Consider the following 24,712-nt stretch of genomic DNA (forward strand, 5'->3'; position numbering starts at 1 on the left):
TTGGGACCGTGTGTCTATAATGATTTTTATAAGAAAAATTTTTATAAGAAAAATTTGGTTGAGTATATACACTGACTAAAACATGACTAAAGTCAAGACAGTCAGTCCGCCCCCCTCAATTTTCTGGATCCGCCACTGAAAAGGTTCTTGTAATTTTCTGCTTCAGTGTACAGTGTACAACACACTGATCATCGAGATTACTTGAAAAATTGTTTCACTTGGTATCTAAGAAATAACACTTTAGTAAACCTCGACACGTGTGTTCCCATATTTTTCCGCAATAAAAAATAAATATTTAAAAACGTACTTTCTTGTCCAAGCCACTTTTAAAAAAATGTGTTTGATCTTTGCAAGTAATTTTTTGTGCAGTCAGTAGGATTGAATTAGATTTATCATTTTTAAGCAAAGAAACAGTTTATTTTTTCAGAGCTCTGAGGGAAAAGATATTGATTCCTGAATGGTCCAAAACAACGAAAATGGCATGTCCCTAGACCGCCTGTAGGGGCGGGTCCAGGATTTTGAAAACGGGGCGAAGTTTTTAAAGATCGCTGAGCGGAGCGAGGCGAAAAAATTTTGGGACCTTTTTGGGGATAAAAACATAAAGTAAGTGTAATATGCTCATTTTATATGTTTCTGGCGTGGAACATGTATATTTGTAGTTGCTGTAAAGTGTAAGGGTTGGACATTTTCGATGCTGTATTCTCTCTATTAATTGTCTATCATAAAGTGATAGTATGGATCCAAAGCTATGTACTGATAAGTTTGATGTGGGAATTGTCAGTAAAAAATAGACATGGAAAATTCTCGCCGTTTTGATGTAATTTAAGTTATCATAACCTCACAGATTTCTTGTCAGTGTAAACAAGATATACGCCGAGCTATTCAATGAAATTTACAACACGACCGACACCAGTTGAAAAAGACAAACAAGCAATTTTATCCAAATGTTTCACCCAAAAAAATTAAGGGAAGTGAGGGTTTCCAAATCAACCAAAACCTACGAATGAGTCTGAAATGACAACGAATTTATGCCGAATGACGTCGACAAATGGAGACATAAAGACCACACCCAGCAGACAGGTTGCAGTCTGGTCTTGGAAAAGGTATTTGATATATCAGTTCGGCGAAACAGACATTCCGGTCATGCAAACCCCTGCCACAAATAAAATATGCCCGTTTTTATTCATCATGTTGTTTAATGCTAAATAATTCTGTTGGAAATTTTCGTTTCTAATAGCAAAAACAGTGGACAAGATTATTGTTTTCAATCCAGTGACGGCCAAAAATTTTGTTTAAGGCAAAAATCAGTCATTTTTTTTTTCTCAAATATCTCAGACTGTCTCCTCAAATTAAATGGTTCGTACCTTAGACTTAAAATATATCTAGAGCTTATACTGACTGGGGATCATTACTCAGCTATGTTATTTTAAAATAGGCTGGGGCGTTTGGGGTTAAAGATGTTTTCGTAGGTAAATAATATTGCAGTGGAAGTTTTTTTCATGAGAGTGTAATAGTCTATAGAGTATTACTTTTTGTTTGGTGGAATAATGAAATAGAAGTCAATACGTTCTTGCTAAATCCTATGTCGCTTTGAAGGTGTCATGATTGTCATCCTCAGCCTAAGCAATGTGTTGCTGTAATTTGAATTTCAAAATTACTGAGCGACGTTTTTTTTTCAACGCACTGGTAAACTCCACCATAGCGAATCACATGGCTTTGACAATCAGGGAATTCCAGCGAAAAATATCTTTATAAGTAAAGAATTGTCACATAAAAATTAAATACTAGAGTACACGGGAAATGACAAAGTTCACGAAGTCTTGAGTGATACCGTATTTTTCTTAATGTCCACTACAAAACGGGTCAAATCTCCTTCAGTATCTGGTTTTAAAGTTATGAACAAAAATTAGTGTACAGCTTAATACATGCTTTCATGGATACAATCAGTCTTGTTACTTTTGCAATATAGAGATTGTGGGGAAAAAATAAAACATGTGAATATGTCCCCTACGAAACAGTCACCTACGAAACAAGTATGGGAGAAAAACGTTTCGTAGTGGACACTACCACTACCATGCAGTCTTTTTTTTAACTCTTTTTTCAATTATATTCGTGCAAAACAAATAACAAGGGTTAGTTTCATGTAATTTTTATTATTTCAATATTAACAAAGAATAGGGTTGATGTCAACTACGAAACTTTTTGTCCACTACGAAACGGTTTTGTCAACTACGAAACGCATCAAAAAGTCCACTACGTAACATGAGTTGTACCTTCATATGTAAAGTACTGTCTAATCTTTATCGATAAAAAATGGTTCTCCAATTCAGAAAAAATGAGATTTTTCTAGTATATAAAGTAAACAAACTGGAATGTCTATAGGAATCATTTAGAATTGCAAAAGTATGTGTGTTTAGAAGCAGAAACAGTACACAAATTATGAAAATAATATCATTTTCAAGAGTATTTAAGATTGCACTTTTTATTTACAAACAGGTCTATAATAGAGGTATTCAAAATAACTCTTGAAATTAAATTTTAGACAAGTTGATTTTCCATTTTTTTAGGTCTGAAAGTTACGCTTTTATTGAAAAACGCCCATATCGCTGTGTATCAGTGTTAATGTACATAAAAAATAATGGACATCTATAATACTAAAATTACGAGGTCCAATTTGTCAGCCGTCATCACGTAAAAACGACGAATCACAGAATTCAACTTTATATATAACTAATATAGTACAAAGGTGTAGATTAAAAATTACACCACTCCAGGCCCTTTTGTTTTCCACGTAATTAATATTGCCAATAATTAAGAAGTTCCGGGTCGAGTCCGCTACCGATACCAATAGTATATTCACCTGTTAGCTATTACCTTATCTGTACGTTCCGCATCTGACAGGCGCACCACCAAACGTTGTATTCAGGATTAATATGCTATATATATACACGAGTCATAACCACAGGGTTGACACTACTAAATTGTCAAATTGTTACCTATTGTAGTATTTTAATCAGTAAGACTTTCTAAGATAACAATACGAATACTAAAAATCTGGACTAAAAATAAGGCGTATAGGTACAGTTTTCAATTTGTTAGTGGGCATGACGTAAAACAGCGAAGCAAAGAATTCAACTTTATTTATAACTTATATAGGACAATGCTGTTGATTAAAAAATACTCCATTCCAGGACCTTTTGTTTTCCAAATAATTAATATTATTGTTTCAGTTCGACGGGTTCAAACAGAAAGACTTGAAAGCAGAGAAAAACTGTATATCTTATAATCGGCATGACTTTATCAGATGACAATACTAATACTAAAATAAGGCTTGCGCATAGTTATATACTTTAATTCAGTCACGGACCCGTGATATCACGGGTGTGTTCTAGTATTATATAATGATAAACAATGCAGGTTTAAAGCTTCAAATTTTAATTTATATAACAACAAGTGTGGACACAGATGAGTGTGGATAGTATGTTTGGATGTTTGACAGTGTTTTATGATAAATGTAGTTCTATGATTTTCCTATATGTGTTATTAACTGTGTTGCACGATGACAACCAACCTGAGCATTAGGAGTGTTGTTTATTTTATATTTAGTTTAGTTTTTATGTTCAAGACGGGCATGGCAGAGACACTAATTACATTAGTTACCAAATGATTATGATAGAATATGTTCCACATCTTTGATTTTGGATACATTTTATAGGAGAGCAACACATAATAGGTTCAATTTTTCGTGATTTTTTTAAATTGAGAGATGATATCTGAGAACATGATATAAGGAGACTGTAATTCAGTGGTTGTCGTTTGTTTGTGTGTTACATATTCGTTTTTTCTTTATTTTTTGTACATAAATAAGCCTGTTATTTTTCTCCTTTGAATTGTTTTACATTGTAATTTCGAGACCTTTTATAGCTGACTATGCTGTATTAGCTTTACTCATTGTTGAAGGTTGTGCGGTGACCTGTAATTGTTAATTTCTATGTCATTTGGTCTGTTGTGGAGAATTGTCTCATTGGCAATCATATCACATCTTTTTTATATGTATTTGCTAACTATTTGTATGGTTCTATTTATATATCTTTGTGGTGGCTTGTCAGTATCATTAGTAAAACACTTTAAAATGTTGAATTGATCCTCAGATTAGAAGACATTTATTGGTTTTTAGCAATGACAATGCCTAACATGATACTTGGGCCTGATGAGCTAGAAAGTAAGCTTCTGTGCTGTTTTCTATCAATTCTTTGATAATATCTCCTTCAAAGCTGGTGAAAGCAAAACAAAGTTTTGACCAATATGAAAATGATATCACCGAAAGAACCTTTGTGAACATGCTTCAAAGACTCATAACTGCTCCAAAAGTTATCTGAAAGAATTTCAAGCATGTCAAGTGGATTTTATAAACATTTACTTAATATGTCCAAATATCTAAAAAGTTATAGTATTCAATATGAAAATGGTATTGCAAAATTATTCTCTTTTCATTTTTTTGTTAATATGTGGATACAAATATAAGTGATACCAATACAGTATTTGTTTTGGTATGAAAGTGTTACTGTTGTAATTAACATTTACTGTTACAATGTTAATTCACACAAAATAAACGAGTGAAAAATGTTGAACATGTACAATGAAATATAGTTTCAGAAATCAATTAAGCCAGATAGGCCTTATAAATTTTGGTCTAATTTTTGACATAATTGAATGACCATTTACATTCAGGACCGAGTCATCAGTAGGCATTACAGATGTATTAATACAACCTAGCATCATTTTGCTAGTAGCAGGAGTAGCATTATTGTGTAAATTTGTTCTTTTTTTTTAAATTTGGTCAATGGACAAATAATGTTTGGTTCAAACAAAAAATAAAATGCTTTTATCTCCCTGTTACTTACATTGTACATAGAAATGATAATACTTTGAGAAATACATGAGAGTTGTCTGTAAAATCTTTATTTCACAAAGAATGAATTGCATAACAATGAACCGAGCTCAAAGCAAAGCACTTTAATAATACACTTAGACAGAGAGCTCAATCCAGTGATATACTTTGTACTACAGGTCCTTCATGAACATCCATCAACCAGAACCATATCTCAATAACATGTCATACTACATGGTTGGATCAGAAGTCCTGAAAAAGACATGATTTTTTTTTTATCGTATTTAAAGTATATATGCATAGGTTAAAACTTTCACAAATTTGTGGTATAATCATTCAGTGTCTGGTAATTTATATAACAAATAGACTTGTCATACATATTGAAATTTTGTTCGCCATATGTGCGTTTCGTTTACACAAGATTCACCAGTGACGCTCGAATCAAAAATATAAAGGCCAAGAAAAGAGACAACTAGACAATTATTTTTTTAGCACAAACACATGTACATTTAATGGTTATGGCATACAGTACAGTACAGTTTAAATAATAAATTAACAATAGAAAGGAAGCGATCATGAAGAGCAATGAGGACCAAAAATTCTTTAAAGTTTTGCCAAATACAGCTAAAAAAGTAAAATCACAAAAATACTGAACTCAGAGGAAAAGCTAATCGGAAAGTCCATAATCACATGGCAAAATCAAATGAAAAACACATCAAAAACGAATTAAATGGCTAAGATCATCTATACATAAAGTATTTTGAAAAACAGTTAGGTCTAAGTTTTTATTATGACCAATATCAATGATATTTCTGAATTCATGTCAACACAGAAGAGTTAACTACGGGGCTTGTGATACCCCCGGGGAGAAAAATAAATACATTTTATCCTTGATATAGCATATCAAAATCGGCATACCGTGTAGGATAAATATAGATTATTACATTGATACAAGTGGATTATCGGATTTATCCAATCTCGATAGTTAAATTATCAATTTTAAAGTCCGAGCATCGGATTTATCCAATCTCGATAGTTAAAATATCAATTTTAAAGTCCGAGCCTCGGCGAGGACTTTAAAATTGATAATTTAACTATCGAGATTGGATAAATCCGATAATCCACGCGTTACTATGTAATAATCTGTTTCTCTAATGATTAAAAGATAATTTTTCTTCTTTTCTAAACCAAAATCCCCTTCGAGTGCCTTCCACTTTCCACGAAGTTGTCAATTTCATTAACACCTGTTGGAACATTTTGATCAATTCAGGGAGCCGAGAAAGGTTATGACCCTTTGACTCAGCCAATCATCTTCTGAGATCAACGGCAACCACACGTTGATTAAATTTTTTTATACAGTTGGTTCGGAAAGGTATATATTCCCATAGAATTAGAGAAAGTGTTTTATTACTCGGCATACTTAGGGGACGACCATTTGATATTCTGGGGGGGGGGGGGGGGGGGGGCAGGAGGATTTTGAAAATAGATAACTCAGCCTTGATAATCACAAAAATAAATGGTTTGTTCTGTGGTAGTTTGAAAATAAATTACCTGACTTGCAATGTATAGAAAATAAATAAATTAGCAGGTCTAATCGAAAGTATATGAGATGGCACCAGATTCTTCATAAATTCATCTTTTTTCCCAAAAAAAATCTGGAAACACTTCCCAAATTTTTTAATAACAAAAGTATAAATATTATTTAAATATACTTGAAATGTCTGAAAATTGGTTTCATTTAACTTGAAGTATATTGTCTCAGGAAACCTTACCTCACCTTTATTTTAACAGGGCCGTAACTCCATGTAGGAAATTTCAAAACCAAACGCTTGTCTCCATATCAAATTGTGTTCACGGCCTTGCAAGAAGAAAGTTCTGTTTTCCCTCAGACTTATAGCCCTGATTTTTCAGGATCAATGTTTCTTATTTATTTGTCTTTTGTTCATTGATTGCCCTTCTGTATTCTGTTAGTGTTGCATTCCTTTTGTAATCTAGTAATTTTGTTATGAACTTGATCATAAGTTAAAAAAAAAAAAAACAGCAGCCACAGGCTTAACTATGTGAATTCCATTTTTGCTTTATCATGCACATTGGTCTTTTGATGTTTCCCTAGAAACTTCAGTCTTACACTGAATTTATACATTTTGCTTTGAGACCAAAATATTGTCAAAAAATTATTAAAACAAAATTTCATTTTCAGATTCATTTCTGTAGAGGGGGATGGTTAATCTAATTAAATGTTACATAATGACTTGACTATACTATATGTATTATTTATAAACAAAACATTTAAAATATTGTATGTTTTTCGAATATCAAAAATATAGTTGTGAAAATGAATAATCAGTCCCTTGCTTTAATGAAAATGAAAAATCTTGCTTCAATAGTGCAGAAAATGAATAATCTGTCCTCTTAGTTTGCAAAAATAAATAACCGATCAAAAACAAATCCTCCTGCCCCCCCCCCCCCCCCCCCCAGAATATCAAATGGTCGTCCCCTTATATGCCGTTATTATCAGTTACAACAGAAATATCATGGAATTATCTACTGAATAAAAATACCAAAAATCATAGATTAAAATGTACAATTAATTTCATAATTACTGTAAATATTTTTTATCTTTACACAATGTTTTCTGTTTTGTAAGTAATTTTGTACTGATAAATCTTTAAAACTTTTGGAAAGTTGAATTTCTATCAAAAATTAAATTGCTACTACACATTTGTTATCGTCCTATGCCTTCTTTTATTTATCCTTGATATTTTTAAGAAGGCAGTCAGACACCCATACCCGGATCTAAATTCATTTAATATAATATGGGTTAAAATGTTTATGAAAAAAACACTGCTAGTTGATAACATATCACGTTCCTAAAATTTAGAAATACTTGGCTTCACACTAATTGGTCGATAATTTCCTTTGTCGAGCATATGTATAGTTTTCCTAACATAGTGGTACAACCTGGGGAACCTTTAGCTTTTCTGGAAATACTGTTGTTGACATCAAATTGTACTGATAATATCACTGGATTTTTCAATTTTAACTTTTTTTCAAAAACGGAAATACCGTCATACGCTTTCGTCGTTTACTCTTTATGGTCGGTGTCATAGTTATACTGGCTGGAGAAGTAGTTCTTCGCCATACTGTTTACGAGTTTAATTTATAAAATTGAGAATTGAAATGAGGAATATGTCAAGGAGACAACAACCCGACCAAAGAGCAGACAACAACCCGACCAAAGAGCAGACAACAACCTGACCAAAGAGCAGACAACAACCCGACCAAAGACCAGACAACAACCGAAGGCCACCTATTTATATATAGGTCTTCAACGCAGCGAGAAAATCCCGCACATGGAGGTGGTCCTCAGCTGGTCCCTATACAAAAGTGTGCACAGTAAAAATGGACGTCACACTTCACTCCAAAACATAAAGGACCATATGAATGAACTAAAAATAAAAAAAAACATAAAGACTAACAAAGGCCAGATGCTCCTGACTTGGGACAGGAACAAAAATTCGGCGGGGTTAAACATGTTTTGTGAGATCACAACCCTCCCCCTATACCTCTAGCCAATGTAGAGTAACGAAATACATAGCAATACGCAAGGTAAAACTCAGTTTCAAAGAAGTCGGAGTCCGATGTCAGACTAGGTAACAAAAGAAACTAAGTAAAATTACAATATTGATAAATTAACAAAGGACTGCTAGCAGCTACTGACATGACTGCTGACATACCTCAATTAAACTGCTTGAAAAAGTATGTCTTCATCATATGCAAATGAAGTACAATTCCTCCCTTTAGGGGTTTATTATCATACCATCATAAAATATATGAGAAGAACATAACCCGTATCATGCCAACAACTGGTTTTAGATTGATTATGTTTATTTCCGATGCAAAGACCCTATGAGTAAATCAATATTAATACCAAAATTGCAATCCTTAATGATCTGATAACAGTATCGTAACAATATCCTTTCCGAACAAGTCTGTTTAAAGGTTTGGTTAGCTTTTGAGGTGAATGCCGACATTTTTGTGCTTTGTAAAGAATATTACCATAAGATATTGGATGTGAAATACCCGAACGTATAGGATGTCTGCATATTGATTTATATTTACGAATGATGTCCTTGTACAGATTATAAAATTAAGTAAATATTTTGACTAGTTTGTGATATTGAAAACCCTGGTGTAATTTTTTTTCAGTAATACAGAGATTTCTTTCTTCCGTTGAAATCAAATACGTTGTTACACACACAAGCGAATAGAACACGCTGAGAGATAAATATATAAACACTAAATATATATAAGATGGTGATAAGGGAACGTCACCATCTAAAAATGGATATTAAATTAACAATAGGAAATGAAAAATCATCTCTTGTGTTCTTGTTATTATTAGCTTTGTTTTAAGCCAGTTCAGCAGAATAAATCTTGAATTATTGAGAGCCAATATATCATGTAAATATGTAAATGTGTTATTTAATTTTTGGATCAGATGTTGTTTCCTGGAATTTGATGCGACTGTCATACAAGTGAGAGGTTTAGCGCTATAACACCAGCTTCAATCCACCAGTTTCTATTAAAATGCCTGTACCAAGTCAAGAATATGACAGTTGTTATAAATTCAATGATGTGCTTGAGCATTTGATTTTGCCATTTGATTAGGGACTTTCCGTTTTGGATTTTCCTCAGAGTTCAGTATTTATGTGATTTTACTTTTTCCATGGGCCTTTGCTGATATTATATAGTCATAACTTGTAACTCATAACAATACAGACACAGGTCCGCAATACGTGGTGTACAGTTAGTCCCAATTGGAATTCCGATAACATGATGATATGCGGACTCTACATAGCGAACAGCTTTGGTTAATTCTCTTCAATGAGAGTATAAAGATTGCCAATGATGTTTGCCACATTAATGAACAAGTTATTAATTATCCGGACATATCACCCAATATAAGACTTCCATGTATTGTTTTCGTCAATTTGCTCGAAACTATAAAACGTCAAATAGATTGTCACGAAGCGCAAAACAAAAGATACGAAAGAGACATTCAAACTCATAAATTGAAAATAAACTGACAGTATAGTTTTAGTTTTTTTAGTTTTTTTCTTTTTATTTCGGCGTCACATATGGGTATAAAATTAAAAGGACAGCCAGTTAATATTTCACCTTGAAGTTTATTACGTTGTTAAGGATTTAAAAAATATATAAATCAATACGTCCATTTTGCATACCTCACACACTTCAATGTGTTCTCTGTATTCGATTCGTATCGGCGGACAAAATCCAATATTGTGGTAGCAGGACTATGACGTATATGCTACACGTGATATGCTATCGGTTATCTCGAATTATAACACAACAACTAATCTTTCTGAGTTATTTTAAACAATATAAACAATCTACCATTGACTTTAGTAATAAAGCATATGAAAAAATTTAATGGAATAATTTGTTTCTATGTGTACGCTTATTGTTCCAAATACTTGTATGATCCAGATCATATACACAGTAGTCAATGGATGTTTCAGACACATTGCGTGCTTTTGACTGTTCCTTTCACTTTTCGAATTTTGAATGATACTAATCTTGTTATGCTGCCCATCAAGGGCCCTTGGTTGGAATTATAAATATTCTTATTCTTGCTCAAGTTTGATTGAATCAGGAACAGATATACTGTTCCCAGATTGAATGGTCCCTTGAAAAAAACTGGTGAAAAATTGATTTGCTGCAACTCATTAATTATAAAGAAAGAAGATGTGGTATGATTGCCAATGAGACAACTCTCTACAAGAGACCAGAATGACACAGAAATCAACAACTATTCGGCTTTCAACAATGAACAAAGCCCATACCGCATAGTCAACTATAAAAGGCTCCCGAAATAACAATGTAAAACAAGAAAAGAGAAAACTAACGGCCTTATTTATGTCACGGCAAAAAATGAACGAAAAACAAATATGTAACACATAAAACAAACGACAACAACTGAATAACAGGCTCCTGACTAAGTTTAGTTTAGCTCCTGGTTTAGGACAGGCACATGCATAAACCTTTCTAACGTTAACTCGAATTGAAGGAAAATGTACTGGATACACAGTCATGGAAGTTGTTTTAAAAATAGTTAAAGTTTAAGATGTCCCCTTTCATGGGCCTTTAAATACGGGCATTTTGGTTTGGTTTGTTTTGTTGGTTGTTTTTTTTTGGGGGGGGTGGGGGGGGTGGTAAACTTTAATAGTATCATCGGAGACATGCTTTTCATTCTTTTGATGGGTTTGAGCTTTTGATTTTGCTATTTGTTTCAGGACTTTCCATTTTGAATTTTGCTTAAAGTTAAATATTTACTGATATGGAGTTTTTTTTTTATTTTATTATTTTTAAAATATTTCTGATAATTTTTCTTACCATGTCTACATAAACCGATCGAGCAAGCGGACACACAAAAAAAAAAAGAAAAAAAAGCATTTTTTTTTTCTCTATTACATAGTGTTTCAAATTTCGGATTTTCTCATCCGAACCGTGTATGAAAGGTTATTATATTTTAAAAATAAACAAAAAGTCAAACACACCCAGTAACTCCAAACAAATATGGCTTCTTCGGAATCATCTGACAGCCGAACAAATAGTTTAAATACAACCAGTAGCCATAATGATGAGGCATTGACCCACAATGAATTGAAAGGATGGTTACTTAAACGATCAAAAATATCCAGAAAGTGGAAGAAACAATGGTTTCTTCTGAAAAACACTGATTTGTTATATGGTGACACACCCGAGGTAAAATTATGACATTTTGCAATATCCAAATTTGAAACGTACTATTCTTACATTCAGATTATAGTTTCAACTAATTACTCGAAAATAATAACCATGGCACTCAATACTCACCATTCCATATTGCATCTAAAATAATCAAAATTGTATCATTGACAAGAAATTACATCTCATTTTTTTCACAATTTGTGTTGATTTTCAAAAATAATATATACATTGTAGGTACAACGATTTCCCTGAGAACTCCCTTAATCTTCTAGTCCAAATAATTATGACGTCTTGAAAGGCTATTATAATTTTTTTCTTTGACGCCTTACTTCGAATTATGACGTCTTGAAAGACGTCATAATTATTTGGACTATTAAACTTCATGAACTTAATATGAATGAGCGAAATGATAGGTATTGCCTGACAGCTGAAAGATTACTGCTTTTACAGACAATAAATTCTATATTTTTGAGATAAATTATTCTTGCATTTTGTTTGTGGGTTTTATCCTGTAAATACTCCCGATTACCCAGTAAGGGGTGTTCCTAAGATAGGAAGCTTATACACAAGAAAGAAAGAAAGAATGCAAGTTCCGTGATATTATAAGTTATCTACTTTCATATCTGTAGATATGGATATTTTAACACCCTGAAGTACCCCAGTACACGATGAGGCGTAGCTGAAAAGATATGGATATTTTAACACCCTGAAGTACCCCAGTACACCATGAGGCGTAGCCGAAGAGTGTACAGGGTACTGAAGGGTGTTAATGAATTTATCCCCGGTCTTAGTCTGAATCGGGCGAGTTTTATGGAAATTCGGGTATAAAGTGTAATGTGAAAACAACGTTTTTTTCATTATCTATAAAAGCTTTATCGAAATTTGGAAATTTTACATGTTTTTTACGTAGTGTAGGGTATTGCCTTTGGTACGTAGAACCCTACAGGTAGTCAAATATAAGACGTTTTTAATACGGAGACAGAGTAACTGGATTGAGTCAAATTTGGCGCTCAATGTTGTGAGAGTTACATCATAGATGGTGTGATGTTAATGTGGGTCATTTGCATAGCTAGGTCAGTAGTCCCATTCCTTGAAAATGTGACAGTCAAGTGATGCATTTAATGAAATGAGTGTAAAAGATCGGCATAATAGGACACAATCGTTAATGAATTAAATATTTAATTACAAACATCATGGATAATCCACAGAATTCAATCTTTCACAAGGAGCAATGAACTAAGGAAAACTTGCGTGAAGTTCCCCAGGATAATGGTTAGCAACGTCCGAGGATATATGTTAGCAACACCCAGGGGCTATGGGTTTTGTAACGATGTGAGTTAACCAATCAAAATCCTAGATATATACTAAGCCGGGGATAAAGCATAATATGGCAGACTTTATCATTCAAACTTGATTTTGGACTGTGTGAGGAATGCAAGATGAATAACTTGTGCATGGTTGGTTCCTTGTAGTTTCGAAATTTTTGCAATTTAAACTTTAATCATATGTAGTTTAAAATATATCCTCTCAAATTTATAGTCTCAATTATATTAAGATGCAGTATGTATAAAACAAAACCATAAAAAATGAGTTTCAGGGTAATGTTTATTTGTTCAATATAATAATTGGAAATATAAATGTGATAAACATTGTCTAGCATACATGGCATAAGTTTTATCTTATGATAATACATGTGTAAAATAAATTTAGGACGAATAATTATAGATTATCACTTTGGCTATGGAGAAAATGAAAAAAACAATGCAGTTGTCTGTTGAGAAGACCAATGATAATCTGTTTGTCGCTACTTTGCCTATGACGACGTTGAAATTTACATTGACAACAGCACATGCTCCCTTAGTTTGAAGTGATAATTGTCATATCACTTTCCTGTGCTGTGTGAGGAACTTATCAGTCAGTTAGATCATAGGAAAACTTCGTGAAATACATGTAACAATAAAATGATTATAATATATACAATAAAAATTTACGAATACCAGAAGCTCCAATGAGTAATATGAAGACTGACAAAAAGTACACTTAAAAATCAAACAATATTTTACAATACTTCAAACATGGCAGTAAAAAAAGATACATGTACATATGCACTCTGGAAGTATGATTTCGCTTGGACACTCCATATCATCAATACCGGTACATGCATCCACACCACAGTTTTTCATCAGATCATAAAATTATTTAGAAACCTCTGACCAAATTAAGAATCTCAAACACATAAATGTACATGCATCCATGCTTAAGTATGTACAGTATACTGAAGTAAAAAAAAAAACTAGTTAAAAAATTTGAATAGCTACATTATATAGAATTAACCAACCACATTACAAGTCATGTAAGTATATAAATTTTCCTACTGGAATGACTTTTAATGGATCATCAATTAAAGATCAGAAATCCTTTATTTGGTTTCAATAGTAATGATAGACTTCCAGAATTTGTCTAGTATTGAGAAAAAATCTGCATCATTCGGTGATGTCAAACTGAAACCTTTAATTACATGTACATTTTACACATTGTGACATGGATGGAGAGTTATTTCATTGCCACTTATACGACATCATCTTATTTCTATGTTTAAGTACAATTTTTATGCCCCACCTACGATAGTAGAGGGGCATTATGTTTTCTGGTCTGTGCGTCCGTTCGTCCGTCTGTTCGTTCGTCCGTTCATTCGTCCGTTCGTCCGTCTGTCCCGCTTCAGGTTAAAGTTTTTGGTCAAGGTAGTTTTTGATGAAGTTGAAGTCCAATCGACTTCAAACTTAGTATACATGTTCCCTATGATATGATCTTTTAAATTTTAATGCCAAATTAGAGGGTTTACCCCAATTTCAGGGTCCACTGAACATAGAAAATGATAGTGCGAGTGGGGCATTCGTGTACTGGAAACACATTCTTGTTTTTATTATAAATTTTAAGTTTTTTTTATTTGTAGAATGCATCAAAAAGAATAGCACTGAATGATGCTGAAATATCTGAATCAAATATAGATAAGAAGGATCATACATTCAGGATAAAATCCAAAGACAGTAACAGGTCATTTTATATGCAAGCTGATAGTGAAAATACCCAGCATGAATGGATGCAGGCCATTTGCTTTGCTAAGGCTGCTGGCAGGGATGGAGACAATTCTCAAGCCTGTGTTATTCAATAGAAGACTTGTTAGTCTATAGATTTACAGTCATATTCTATAATGATATTATTACCAAAATGTTCTTTTTTACATTGTATATAAGCAGACACAAAAGAAAAACTCACAGAAGAAGAAAACAGAAAGGGATTTGGAATGCATTTTCATTTGTTTGCATATAAATACATATGCACATTAGTACTTGTGTACTACTCATCTTTCATTTGTATATAAATGAATACTAGGTTCCTGCTTTAAATTACATTTTTGAATTTATACTGAACTGTATTGTTGTTATCTTACAAAACTTTTTTCTTTTCCCCCTTTAAATTTTGTTGAGAATTACTATATTTTTTATTGCTCAAAGTTTTCTTAAAACATAGACATCTTTGACTTTGTTAAATGAATGTAGTTTAACGAATTGAAAACCTGGTGATTTATTTATGTATTCCTATGTATACAATGTATATATAATTTATAAGTTTAGTTTCTTTAACATTCCATTTAGGTGATCATGCCTGTTCTGACCAGTTCATTTTGTTATAATGACAATGCAATGCTTTAATATGCATGTGAATTGCACTTTTACACATTAAAGTCCTCTTTAGCATTAGAGACAAACAGTCAAATAGACAATATATGGGTTTTTTTTTCTGCTGATTTTTATTTTTTCATGTACATTGTACCAGTAAAGTATTGTTAGACCTCATTATTATTTCCCTTCTTATATTGTCTACAATATAATATCAAAGTCAGGATTTCTTAACTTTCGTTTGTTTCTGGTAAATCATTGATGGATGTAAAATATTATTTATATAATAAACATGGGTAATTTTTTGGGGTATAGATGGGAATTGATTTTTTTCAATATCGCAAAAGATTTTTGTGTTATGAAAATGTTTCAAGCTGTTCATATGTAACAACCTGCATCACAATTGTAGTACACAATAAATAGTTTCAAATTTAAATGAAATTTGCTGTAACCATGTCTTTGTCATGTTTGTTGGAGTGTTTAGCATGTGTTTAAAATTTCACTGTTATAAGGCAAGTAATTGCTAGATAGAAAAGGACAAATGGTTCTCAATTTTTAAAAATTATTCCCTGTTGTACACTTTTTCATATCATTTTCTTTATTCAAGGTGTTTCTCAACAATAATAATTGTACTTGCAGTTAATTTGTCAGTTGATAGCTTTGTAGTTTCATTGTAGGTTTTTATAGTACATGTATACAGTTGAGTTTTCTGATTAAATGTGACTTTTAAACTTAATATATATTTCTGATACAAACAGTACATATTGCATTTTCCATATGTTAACATTTTAAAATTTATATTTCCAATTGTATGTTTGTTACAATCAATTCCTTTTGAAGGCCTGTTTCGGTTTCTTGTTATTTAAAGTGCCTTCAGACCTACATGTGCCATATGCACACACATGTAAATATACATGAACATGTACATGGATATCTGCAAATGCTGTTAGCTAATAAAATTCTGTATTAAAATCAATTTCGTAGTTGCATGTACTTTTGCGGTCCCATATTTATAATCATGATATAAGTTTCTTGAAAATGTTTAAATTAGAGTATTTAAAGGCAGTACTTTTAAAGTTCAGGTAAATATGACCATACAGAAAGTTAATTATTGATGCAATTCGGCATTAAGTGTATTTTCTATATCCCTCTCATAAAATAAACAGTCTGCATTAAATTTGTGAAACAATATTCTGGAAGTTAGAAAAATAAAAAAATGACACCATGTTAATGTAACCAGAAGCAACAGCCACTAACTTAAATGATTTGTTTACAAGTGTTTTCTTCATGAAAACAGTTTTTGAACAAATTTGGGTAACGCACAACATCCAAATAGTTTAAAAGAAATTCCTTTATACAAAATATTTGATTTATATCTTATATTAGTTTGAGATATAATTCATGCAACTGCAATAAGTACATGACATTTTTTTCAAAGAAAATTAATCCAATTTTTCACTTGATAGATATATAATTATTTAGAATAAAATGTATAACATAGATGCATTGTTCAGCTATGACAAAATGATCTGTTCTATTTGTTTACAGAACATTCTCCTAATTGATTGTTATAAATGTTTTGTTAATTATTAATTGATTATTAAGTTTCAATAGATTAAGTACTTGTTTATTATGGAAATTTGAGTGCTAAATTATGTTTATTTGTACTTGTGTTTTGTAACTAATTATCTTATTCAACTTCTTGTACATTACATACTTGCCACAGACATAGAAAAAATTGAGAGAAAACTATGCTAATGATAGCTTTTTTTTTATTATATTGACTACTGGAAGGAAAAGAATATATTAAAAGGTTGTATATAGACATATTTTTCAAATTAAGTACCTTTTTAATAAGATTTTTGTGACACACTGTTTTCTTATATTTAAAACTAGTGTGATTGAGTTCCTTTAATTCTGATTGTCAGAATTTAAATCTGTCTTCTTGTATTGTTGCTATGTAACCTTTGGTATAACTTATGTGTCAGGATAATTTAAGTTTATGTTCAAGTAATTGAAGGACTCTGAAAATATTCATTTAAAGGATGCAAGGCCATTTCACTTGGTCTTTTTGAAATTGGAATCATTTACTACTGTTTATATTACATTACACAAGTTATTCCAGAAAGTAGAAATGAAATGATAATTTGAGTGAACCTTTGAGTTCAGTATAAATTGATAAAATCTAAACATTGACAGAATGAAAATGATTTGTTGTGATGCTAAAAGATGAAGCACATCTCTCTGTTTCAACAAATTACAGTAAATATGTTCAATTCTACTACATAATAACATTGAATACGGTTGATTGATTCATTTATTTTTGAAAATATTTGGTGGGTACCAATTTTGTGACATGAGGAATAATTGCATTTTTGTAAATATTTGAATGTTTTTGCCAGTGTCTGCATATTAAACCTATTAAAAATGTGTACTTCTTTAAAGATTTAAGTTTGTGTTACACCTTTATCCTCAAAATCCAAGAAAACTGGCACCCCACAAATAATATTGAATCCATAATATCACACATCAAGGGGTTCTTTTAAGATGGACTAAATGTTGTATCAAGCTTATTGTACTTGCTGTATTTGCCAGCTTTTACACAAACATTTTTTAGTTTTGAAAATCTATTTCTTAAATGTGTATAAATCGATCTTCATTAAGATAAATTGAAACTGTCATTATGCTGGTAGCTTTTTTGTGTACACATACCAATAAATGAATATGGAAGATGAAGTTAAAACGTATTATTGGTATACATTTTTTCACACTCAACAACATACTAGAGGAAACTATTTTTTTTTCATCACATATTAATTCAATTCAATGTACTTTTTGATAAAAAAAATATTTTTGATCTGTTTTGAAAATACACATTTAATGTATAGTTATAGAAATATATATCTGTTTATTAAATATTGTATATCAAAGATTCTCTAGATGTAGTTTATTTGTATATGTACAGTGTACAAAGGAAGCAAAAAGTCATCAGTTAGGCAGCTTTATTGTACCAGTGGGGAAAATGTTTTAATATTATTCTTGAAAAAGCCACAACAGAACTGTTTCTTTTGTAATCCCTCTCTCTTAAGAGCACACTTATGGTAGAAAATTTATTTAAAAAAGATTGTGGTATATGTAACATTAAATATATATATACTGTATGATATTTTAAAATGATCAAATGATTTGAAGGTAATAAAAAGCCTTTTTGTGAACACTAATACAAGGTTTTTCTCCCTTATTAGCTCACCTGGCCCAAAGGGCCAAGTGAGCTTTTCTCATCACTTTGCGTCCGGCGTCCGTCGTCCGTCGTCGTCCGGCGTTAGCTTTTACAAAAATCTTCTCCTCTGAAACTACTGGGCCAAATCAAACCAAACTTGGCCACAATCATCATTGGGGTATCTAGTTTAAAAAATGTGTGGCGTGACCCGGTCAACCAACCAAGATGGCCGCCACGGCTAAAAATAGAACATAGGGGTAAAATGAAGTTTTTGGCTTATAACTCAAAAACCAAAGCATTTAGAGCAAATCTGACATGGGGTAAAAATGTTTATCAGGTCAAGATCTATCTGCCCTGAAATTTTCAGATGAATTGGTCAATCGGTTGTTGGGTTGCTGCCCCTGAATCGGTAATTTTGAGGAAATTTTGCTGTTTTTGGTTATTATCTTGAATATTATTATAGATAGAGATAAACTGTAAACAGCAATAATGTTCAGCAAAGTAAGATCTACAAATAAGTCAACATGACCAAAATGGTCAGTTGACCCGTTTAGGAGTTATTGCCCTTTATAGTCAATTTTTAACCATTTTTCGTTAATTAAAGTAATCTTTTACAAAAATCTTCTCCTCTGAAACTACTGGGCCAAATTAATCCAAACTTGGCCACAATCATCTTTGGGGTATCTAGTTTAAAAAATGTGTGGCGTGACCTGGTCAACCAACCAAGATGGCCTCCACTGCTAAAAATAGAACATAGGGGTAAAATGCAGTTTTTGGCTTATAACTCAAAAACCAAAGCATTTTGAGGAAATCTGACATGGGATAAAAATGTTTATCAGGTCAAGATCTATCTGCCCTGAAATTTTCAGATGAATCGGTCAATTGGTTGTTGGGTTGCTGCCCCTGAATTGGTAATTTTGAGGAAATTTTGCTGTTTTTGGTTATTATATGAATATTATTATAGATAGAGATAAATTGTAAACAGCAATAATGTTCAGCAAAGTAAGATCTACAAATAAGTCAACATGATCAAAATGGTCAGTTGACCCCTTTAGGAGTTATTGCCCTTTATAGTCAATCTTTAACCATTTTTCATAAATCTAAGTAATCTTTTACAAAATCTCCACTGAAACTACTAGGCCACAATCATCTTTGGGGTATCTAGTTTGAAAAATGTGTCCGATGACCTGGCCATTCAACCAAGATGGCCGCCACGGCTAAAAATAGAACATAGGGGTAAAATGCAGTTTTTGGCTTATAACTATGAAACCAAAGCATCTAGAGCAAATCTGACAAGAAGTTAAATTGTTAATCAAGTCAATATCTATCTGCCCTGAATTTTTCAGATGAATTGGACAACTGGTTGTTGGGTTGCTGCCCTCCAATTGGTAATTTTTAAAGAAATTTTGCCGTTTTTGGTTATCTTGAATACTATTATAGATAGCGATAAACTGTAAACAGCAATAATGTTCAGCAAAGTAAGATCTACAAATAAGTCAACATGACCTAAATGGTCAATTGACCCCTTAAGGAGTTATTGCCCTTTATAGTCAAGTTTTAACAATTTTCATTAATTTGGTAAATTTATGTAAATTTTTACCAAATATAGTTCTCTGTTACTAATTGGCAAAGTTCATTATAGATATAATTGTAAGAAGCAAAATCGTTCAGTAAAGTAAGAACTTCAAACACATCACCATCACCAAAATACAATTTTGTCATGAATCCATTTGTGTCCTTTGTTTAATATGCACATAGACCAAGGTGAGCGACACAGGCTCTTTAGAGCCTCTAGTTTTATATAACACAGCTTTTAATAAGGTCATCCTTTTTCCATCGGTTAGTTTTAAAAAAAGTTAAAAAATAATTTTACACATTATAAATATATTTTTAAAAATTCTGAAGACAAAATAAGATTTCAGAAGCTATTGAATTGGTCAAGCGCTGGAAGTTGTCATTGAACATTTAAACATTAAAAATGACTCAGTTTATATTAAAAGAAAGATATGCATTGTTTCCAACTTTTCACTTTGTGACAATAGGTTTTGAGTTGGATAATGAATGACATAAGTGCTAGGTGTGGGAATTTCGGCTGAGGGATTGATACCAACTTTTGGTTAATCCAGGAATGGAAATATTAAAAAAAGTATTTCCTGAGAAATAAGCAACATAAATTCAATGAAACATTTAAAAAGACAGTATAGCCATGTTTTGAAACTGAATTTGTTGAATTAGTTAAGGAATATCAATTGTCATTTTATTTGAAGGCATTAAAGGACAATAGATTTATGTTAACTGTAAATCATAACCCTGGTTGTTAAACTCTTTCTTGGTATTTTAATGATTTGTGGTACCAAATGACTTAATGCTTTCAGTTGATCTTATTATTATCATTTATAGAATTATAAAGTAGATTATGTTATATTAACATATAGGATTACAGTAATATCCAAGTGCTGTAATGCTTTTTTCATTGTAAAATACTTTTGTTATGTTTTTCCTGATCTTGTTATCTCTCTTTTGGTAATATGTTTATAACAAGAATGACAATGATGTTAGTTATGTCATCAAAAGGATAAATAATTAATTTCTGAGTATTTTCATATGTATATGAGAAAACAAGGAAGTCATTTATTCTGGCTTTTTGTGTCTTTTTTTGTTTTGCAGATTCCAATTTTGCTGATTGAGGTAAAATTATACTTTTGTGGATGATATTTGTTTTAGGGATTTCTGTTCTTTACCATGTCATTTGTTAAGGTTGACTTCAAAATTAGGGCATATTTTTATATATCAATCACAAAGGTATAATTCTTGTCTTCAAATGTCACAAGGATAGAACATGAACATTATCAGAATTGCTACTACAATGGTATGTGAAGTTCTTGTGACATAACATATTTTAACTGTTACTAGATTCTGTGATAGTTGTTTCTTGTTAATATTGTGGTTATTTAGACTATTTTTCATTGTCAATATCATTTTATTGTTTATATTGTGACATTGTATTTTAAATGTTATGCAAACTAATAAATCTCTGATTTTTATTTTACAATCTGGTGTCAGAACTTATTTCTCTTATAATTGGTCAGTTTTGACCAGTCCATCTATCCATCAGTCAGTCCATCGTTTATGTTTGTTGCCTTTTCTTTACATTGGATTGTAACCATAAAAAAGGAATACCCCTATTGATTTCGAGTTCACTACTTCAAAGGTCAAGGTCCAGGTAACTAATAATAATTGAAATTTTGCATAAGAAGAGTTGTTTCTGAAGCAGTTATATATTGCAATTATGACTGAAACATTTCTTGGATGTTTGGTCAGATATGAGAGGAATATTCGTATTGATGTTTAGATCACAAAGTCAGAGGTTCTGAATAGGGTTAACAGAATAATAGGCATAAAGTGCAAAATAAAAGAAACAAAAATAATGAAAAGAGTAAAGAAAAAAGTAGGAAAAATTAATTTAGAATAAAAAAAAAATATTTAAAAAGTTAAAGAATGAAGAAATGGATGACCCTCATGCCAAAGGTCATGGTCATTCTTACTAATGGTAGACTAAAATTTGCGGAAAACAGTGGCTACGATGCTAAGTTAAATACTTGAAATAGTATTGCATTATTTTGGTTTATTGTCTCATCACAGACAGAAAGATCCCTATCGGTTTTAAGGTTAATGCTTCAAAGATTGAGGTCAAATTTAATAAAACAGACTGTGAATAAAAGTCTCTTGAAGTTAAAACATCTGGTTGTATTGTTTTCTGTCTTAGAAGAACCAACACCACGAGGTAACTATTGTTGTTTTTCATAATTCTTGACTAAATTATGGCGATCTAAAGAGAAAGCAGGAGAGAACAACTAACATTCGGCAAGAAAACTGACAATAATCGTTAATCAAGATCGGATTCAAACATACCCATCCATTTGCATGGTTCGACTTCACCATCCCAGACTTGACAGTCTACTGACCACTTGATGAATAATTAGGACTATTCGACCACCGAGGGCACAATGAGGATAGTGTATAAATCTGCAAGACCGATCCACATTAAATGAGGAATGCAATATTTCCAAACAAATCGACTTGTAAAGAATGATCCAAACCAACATTTGTTAATTTATATTCCTTAAGTGCGACATTTCCACCCGAAAACGTATGCTTAAGAGAGGCCATCGTAACGTAACCGAGTTGGGTTGGGGGTTAATAAAATGAAATGTACGATACACCTTAATTATACAACAAACCAAGAGAATAAACTAAAACAAAAACAAAAGAGTGCAGGTTTTGAATTTCCTTTAGAGTTCAGTACTTTTGTTATTTGACTTTTTTTCAATGATAGACAGTGGTGTAGAATGGGTTTTATATGACAGGTCAATATCGCTGCTGATGGACTGGTGCTTATCGATGGTTACCATACACCCAGTAATCAGTGTCTCAGTTTGTCATAACTTGTCTTTCCTACATTCTTCGTTGTTGAATTAAGAATATTTGTTACGATTTGCAATTCCAACCAACAGTATATCAGTTTTGGACTGGACCAGTCATTTAGATCTAAACAACTGTTAAAAAGACTGAACAATAAATGTGTTAGTCATGTTGAATCTTTTTTTAAGATTGTACAGATACAAAGGCCGTACAAGACAAGGAATCATTTACTAGTGATTCTTATCAGGTAAAAGTGCCCTAAGTGGATTTTACTATTCTAGTTATGCCCTTCCTTCTGGTCACAAAGCTCCTCAAAAAGTATAGGAAAAAGTAAAATCACAAAAATACTGAACTTAGAGGAAAATCAATTCGGAAAGTCCATAACCACATGGCAAAATCAAATAACAAAACGCATAAAAAACGAATGGACAAGAACTGTCATATTCCTGACTTGGTACAGGCATTTTCAAATGTAGAAAATGGTGGATTAAACCTGGTTTCATTGCGCTAACCCTCTCACTTTGATGACAGTCTCATCAACTTCCGTTATATTTACATTGATGCGTTAACTAAACAGACACAATAAATAAAATAGTCAAAATATGGGTACATCAGTCATCATCGTATAACAATTTTAAAAGAAACAAATTAACAGAACACAAAAACATCTATGATCATCTATCTCCAAAAACTTTCATTGATTTGTGTGTCTGACGTCAGAAAAATTTATACGTCACATAGATTTGTCGTTCAATGTGCATACAAACAATTTAAAAATTTACATAGGCAATGTTAGCATATAAGGTTAAAAAAATCAAAAGTATGTAAGAATAAATTTCAGAAATAGACCGAGATTGAAAATAGTCCAAAAGTTATATATATAGAATTTATAAGAATCCACAAATAGTTAATTCCACTACGCGATTGAATGATTTTGACATTTATGGTTCAACGTATTTTGTAATTCATAATAGAAATATATCATAATGACATAAAATAGAACAATATCATACTGACGGGATCTTTAAAGTACAGAGTCACGCTATAAGAACCAAAGAAATACAAAAAGTCGCATATACTAAACACGCCACCAAAAATATATATACTTGGATTTAAGTTTTTGTGTTTGAGCGTCCCTGATGAAGGTAAATCTAAAAAAAACTCTGCGCACGCCCCAAATCTGTTAAGTGTTATTTGAATTTTCTAAAACTGAATCGATAACGCTGCTAGCAAACTGTTTGACTGGGTATTATCAGTTCAGTAATTAGGGCTCGGCACTGACATTACTTCACTACAAAACGAGTTGATTGAAGTTCAATTGAAATCAGTGTAACAATCTTATTTTCTATAACATTCTTGAAACTACAGATGAAAACTGTCCTGAAACAATCAACGGGTTTTGCCATGAAAAACTTAAAATCGAAAATTCTCAGATGTTACATATTACAGATGCATGCCGTTTGGGCAAAAAGGGTGAACAGATTAGACATATTCTTGTAAAATTTGCTTCGTTTGACAGTCGAGATCTAGTGAAAAAAGTGCTAAAAATTTGAAAGATTCGAATTACGGAATTTCGGAGCAGTTGCCAGTAGAGATCTAAAAACGCAGGAAAGCAAAACTACCAACACTGAAGCATCTACGCGATGAAAATATCAAAACCTATAGGATTCGTTCAGAGAACATTTTGAAAACTTGAAATGTTTGTGCTGGAATGACAACGATTTT

At 31.9% G+C, this 24,712-nt stretch overlaps 1 protein-coding gene across 1 annotated transcript; it reads left to right on the plus strand.

Annotated features, from left to right (window-relative positions):
- The first annotated feature begins 11,452 nt into the window (after positions 1 to 11,452).
- LOC143067873 (pleckstrin homology domain-containing family H member 2-like) lies at positions 11,453 to 14,936 on the plus strand. The gene is made up of 2 exons (XM_076241470.1): positions 11,453 to 11,680; positions 14,619 to 14,936. Exons 1-2 carry the CDS (start codon positions 11,492 to 11,494, stop codon positions 14,835 to 14,837), a joined length of 408 nt encoding a protein of 135 aa, XP_076097585.1. The 5' UTR covers positions 11,453 to 11,491; the 3' UTR covers positions 14,838 to 14,936.
- The last annotated feature ends 9,776 nt before the right edge of the window (positions 14,937 to 24,712 follow it).

Source organism: Mytilus galloprovincialis, chromosome 3, assembly GCF_965363235.1.
Source record: "Mytilus galloprovincialis chromosome 3, xbMytGall1.hap1.1, whole genome shotgun sequence".
Taxonomy (NCBI): domain Eukaryota; kingdom Metazoa; phylum Mollusca; class Bivalvia; order Mytilida; family Mytilidae; genus Mytilus; species Mytilus galloprovincialis.

Excerpts from the sequence above, each read along its gene's own strand:
- LOC143067873 (XM_076241470.1), top strand. The coding sequence starts at position 11,492 with ATGGCTTCTTCGGAATCATCTGACAGCCGAACAAATAGTTTAAATACA. Across the intron at positions 11,681-14,618 it reads TATATGGTGACACACCCGAG|AATGCATCAAAAAGAATAGC; the intron begins GTAAAATTATGA and ends TTTTATTTGTAG.